This window comes from Asparagus officinalis, chromosome 3 (assembly GCF_001876935.1).
Source record: "Asparagus officinalis chromosome 3, Aspof.V1, whole genome shotgun sequence".
Taxonomy (NCBI): domain Eukaryota; kingdom Viridiplantae; phylum Streptophyta; class Magnoliopsida; order Asparagales; family Asparagaceae; genus Asparagus; species Asparagus officinalis.
The window spans coordinates 3,035,991-3,040,312 of NC_033796.1; the positions used below are offsets into that span (position 1 = coordinate 3,035,991).

General features: G+C 35.8%; 1 protein-coding gene across 1 annotated transcript in view; it reads left to right on the forward strand.

The window, feature by feature from the left end:
• The window catches only part of LOC109832500 (regulation of nuclear pre-mRNA domain-containing protein 1B), a 5,348-nt gene continuing 3,870 nt past the window's right edge, over nucleotides 2,845-4,322 (forward strand). The window contains exons 1-2 of the mRNA XM_020399852.1: nucleotides 2,845-3,095; nucleotides 3,203-3,339. Of these exons, the coding sequence (XP_020255441.1) occupies nucleotides 3,264-3,339 (76 nt within the window). The 5' untranslated portion in view covers nucleotides 2,845-3,095; nucleotides 3,203-3,263. The remainder of the gene's footprint in view (nucleotides 3,096-3,202; nucleotides 3,340-4,322) is intronic.

Sequence of the window (4,322 nt, forward strand, 5' to 3'; positions counted from 1 at the left end):
TAGACTTGGGACGCGGAGTTGGGTTTTGCACTTGAGGTTGAAAAACACAGTGGTGAGCCCTGCGTTTTGAGTTTGAAACGCAAAAGTGAGCCTTGCATTTTGAGTCTGGAACGATGAGCTCTGCGTTTTGAATCTGGAACGATGAGCTCTGCGTTTTGAGTCTGAAACACAGAGATGAGCTCTGCGTTTTGGGTTTAAGAGACCGTTGATTTGTAGTCTCTCTAGTTAGAGCGTTGCAAAGATTGTGATCTTCATCTTGGCTCCTTGGAATATGAGAGTCGTCAGTTGTAACTCTTGTTGATGATTGTGAAAGCCATTGAATCAGAACTTCCATTGGTTGTTGTGAATGTCGTTAAATTGTAACATCCGTTGATTGTCGTGAAAGTCTCCAAATTATAGCATTCTGGAAGTCGTCGAATTATAACTTCTATTATCAGTGCTTGGTAAGAATTAGGGGTGAGCACGGTTCGGTTCAAACCGAAAAAACCGACCGAACCGACCCGAACCAACCCGAAAAAACGGTTTTATGAGTAAGGCGGTTCGGTTCGGGTTGACAATTTTTTAAACCGACCCGAACCGAACCAACCGAATATATTTGTGTCTTTGATTTGTGGGTTTACTACTGTGTTCGATCACCATGAATAGCAGTTGCAGGGAATTGATTCATACATAACCAATGTTCTAATGAGTCAGCTCCTTTTTTTGTCTCCACAAAGACCAAAGTCAAAACTTGCTGCACAAAGACAAAGCAAGTCCGTTACTAAAAAATTACAACGTCAGAGTCTAGTATTTAATCCAAAAGGACAAGTTACTTCACTTAAAAACAGTATACATACATGAGCAAGAATAATAAATTGAAGTGAAGTTAAAAAATAAATACATGCTGGTATAGGGTAATAAGAATATATAAATGATAAATTGAAGTAAAGTTATACTTAATGAAGTTAGAACCGAACCGCACCGAACCGAACCGCACCGAACCTATTTGCAATGGTTCGGTTCGGTTTTGAATTGTAGGTGGTTCGGTTTGGTTATTCAAATTTTGATAAAAACCGACCCGAACCGAACCGTGTTCACCCCTAGTAAGAATCAGCCATCTATGGTAATTTTTAGACGGTCTATAATGATTGCATTGTGGGGGGGGAGTAAATCCAGTGAAGCGAAAAAAATGGAGAAATATGTTTTATGTAACTACCCTGAGAAGATAGAAGAATTATAGGATTAACAAAATTATTATTTTTTTGAGTACCGAAGTGCTCAGCTCAGCTATTTTAAGCTACATATCAAAAAACGCCCCCTTACTTAACTTTGGTTTATTAGCGAACAACACCTCATGACTTTCAAAGTATGAGATAATCTCCCTTCAGATAGGGGGTTATCAGAAAAACCCCTCTACATTTAAAATTCTATACAATTTTCATATGTGTACATTAACTTAAATAGATGGATGTTTTTGTTAGATAATAGATTTCATACTTGTATGAGGTTTTTTTTTAAAGAAAATCTTAAAGTTAATGATGTTTTTTGATAACCATAAACTTATGGGCACTTCTAATATGTCAAAATTTATGGAGAGTATTTAACCTTTGTTTTACTAGTTACAGTCGATAACCTTTATAAACTAAACTACATAATAGAAAGCAACTTTCGCATGTCAAATATTGCAATGCAGAGGTTAAATAATATAAAGAATATAAGCTAGGAACACCTTTAAATTAACATTTTTTAAAAAGTTATTATGTACGCTTTTAATGTTGTTATTGATAAAAAGCAAACGAAAGGGTATAGTTTTATGCATGCTAAATTTGATTTAATTATAAATAAAATCATATCATCAAATCAGCATTGTATTAGAAATCTGCTATCATATACAACATTGTTATATCCATTAAAATTAAGATTGTGGTGAGGATTTAAAAAGTTGGATTCTCTCTAGTTACCACCTAATTAGAGAGGGCCAGTATCCTTTCGGAACTTGATAAATGCTCTGGAATTCCAATGGTTTGGATAGAGAAGAGGGATAGGATGAGAATGATTGAGCTAAACCCAAGAAGAGGGAAATGAAAGGAAGAGAATATGATGTAACTAGTTGTGTTTAGATAGACAACTAGGAAATGGAGAAAAACTTAGAGTGATTGAACTAAATTTGTGTTTGTTTAGGGTAGAAAATAGAAAAAGAAATGAGCAATTCACTTAAAATTCAACTCCTTTCCTCTCAATCCATCGGCTTTAAGAGGGCTAAGAAAGTGAGGAAACTTACTTTCTTTTTAGCCCTTCCAATCCTTCCAATCACTTACTAAAATTATGAATAAACGTAATCTTAGGATGGTCGGTATTGTAACCCCCTTCCCCCATTTAATTTATAACTTTGTAGGGGTAAAATAACTAAAGTAATTGTTGGAGAACAATTTTTCACTTCAGCTCCATTTTAATTTTTTTATTTAAATCGACCATTTTTTATTTACCAAAACCGACCCGATTTTTTGATTAGCAGCCTAATCACCATCCTAAACAGTCGGGGTTGTCAACCCCGACTATTTAGGAGGGTGTTAAATCCTAATTAGAAGCCTTAAACCCTAAAAATTAATGTCCTAAATAGTCGGGGTTGCCAACCCGGACCGTTTAGGAAGGTGATTAAGCTGCTAATCAAAAAATCGGGTCGGTTTTGGTAAAAAAAAGGTCGATTTAAATAAAAAAATTGAAATGGGGCTGAAGTGAAAAATTGTTCAATTGTTGGAGGTTGGGAGCGGTTACCGGCATGTATATTTATGCAGAAAGCACCCTGTATATATCTTTGTGATAAAATTACCTTAATCAGGAAATTTTGGTATTGAAAGAGAAAGAACAGATAATATAAGGGGGGGCTCTGCTCTGAAGCCGTCGAAACCCTAAAAACCTCCGAGAAAACCCTAGTATAGCTTCTGCTCTCTTTCTCTTTCCTCCCAATTTCTAGGGTTTCAGAGCTCTTAGCCATTAATGGTAGTGGCCATCAAAGCTACCAGGTTCGAAATCTCCCAGTTCTCCCCAAAAATCAATTTCTCACGAGTCCTTCTCAAATTTTCTCTCGTTTTGAGCAGTTTTTTGGAGTGAAAAATGTATGTTTTCTGGCTTTGTATCGTCAATTATTTTCCTTTATTGAGGAAAAATTGAAAATTGGAGGTTTTTGGTTGACTAATTTGTTGATTTCTATGACTTTTTAAAGGGTTTTGGGCGTGTATTGATGAAGCTAGCTCTGTAATATTTGAGAAGAAGAGGGTTTTGGGATGAATAGTGCTTTCAGCGAGCAGATACTGGCGGATAAGCTCTCGAAGCTCAATAGCACTCAGCAATGTATTGAAAGTATCCTTTTCTTGATGAATTTTCTACTAGTTTTAATTTTTAGTATGACTGTTTTCTTTATAAAGTTCAAATTTGAATTCTTGGTTGTGCTTATTTTCTACTCATTTCAAGAAATTCTATTTCAGTTAGAAATTTTAGAAGGAAATGTGCTTAGTGTGTCTGACGATTTTCCAAATAGTATGAAGACATGCAGTTGAGAGTTGTAAATAACTTAAATATTTAAATTGGAGGTGTAAAGGTCATTAAACCTTTTAGTTAGCACAAGAGAAACCCGATTTAAAATGATTTTGGTCATTTACATAAGCTGAAAATTTTCCCAAATATCAATTTAGAACTCTGCGAGCCCTTAACTAGTAAAATAGTTGTTTCTTGGTGTCCGGAAAATTTGAACAACTGGGTGGCATCACTAACTTCTGCGAGGGTCTCTCATGCATGCTCTTAAGTCCTGTAGTTAATCTATGCTTGGGCGGTCATATGTCTTCATGTCTGGGGTAATGTCATTTGCTGGAGCTGCAATCTCCTTCCTTTTGTGTTCAATTTCCTTTTTTGTAACAATGACTGGAAAAAAAATCCTTGTTTTTTTCCCGTCCAAGGAGGATGTGACAGATTTATCACCTTTAATGTTGTCAAATGTTGAGTTTTTCCAATTAATATTGAGGCATGTAGTTAAAGATTCAAAGAGCTCTAAACATCATTGGAATCAAAGTTTGGTTCCGTTCGTTGAAGTAGGATGATTCTGACCAGATATCTAGAGACGGATCAAAGAATTTCTGAAAACATCACTTAGAAGAGGCTTGTTGGCTAAAAAGTAAGATCCTGGTATCAAGTAATGTTGTCCCAAGCCATTATCAGTAGCATGTGTATTCTGTGTTGATCCACATGGCTTGTTGATGCCATTGGAAGGGCTGGATTCCGCATTTTGGCCATGTTATGCTGTGAGTATGTTTCTTTTTCTTTTTCTTTTTTTGTTGTCGGGGTTGGGG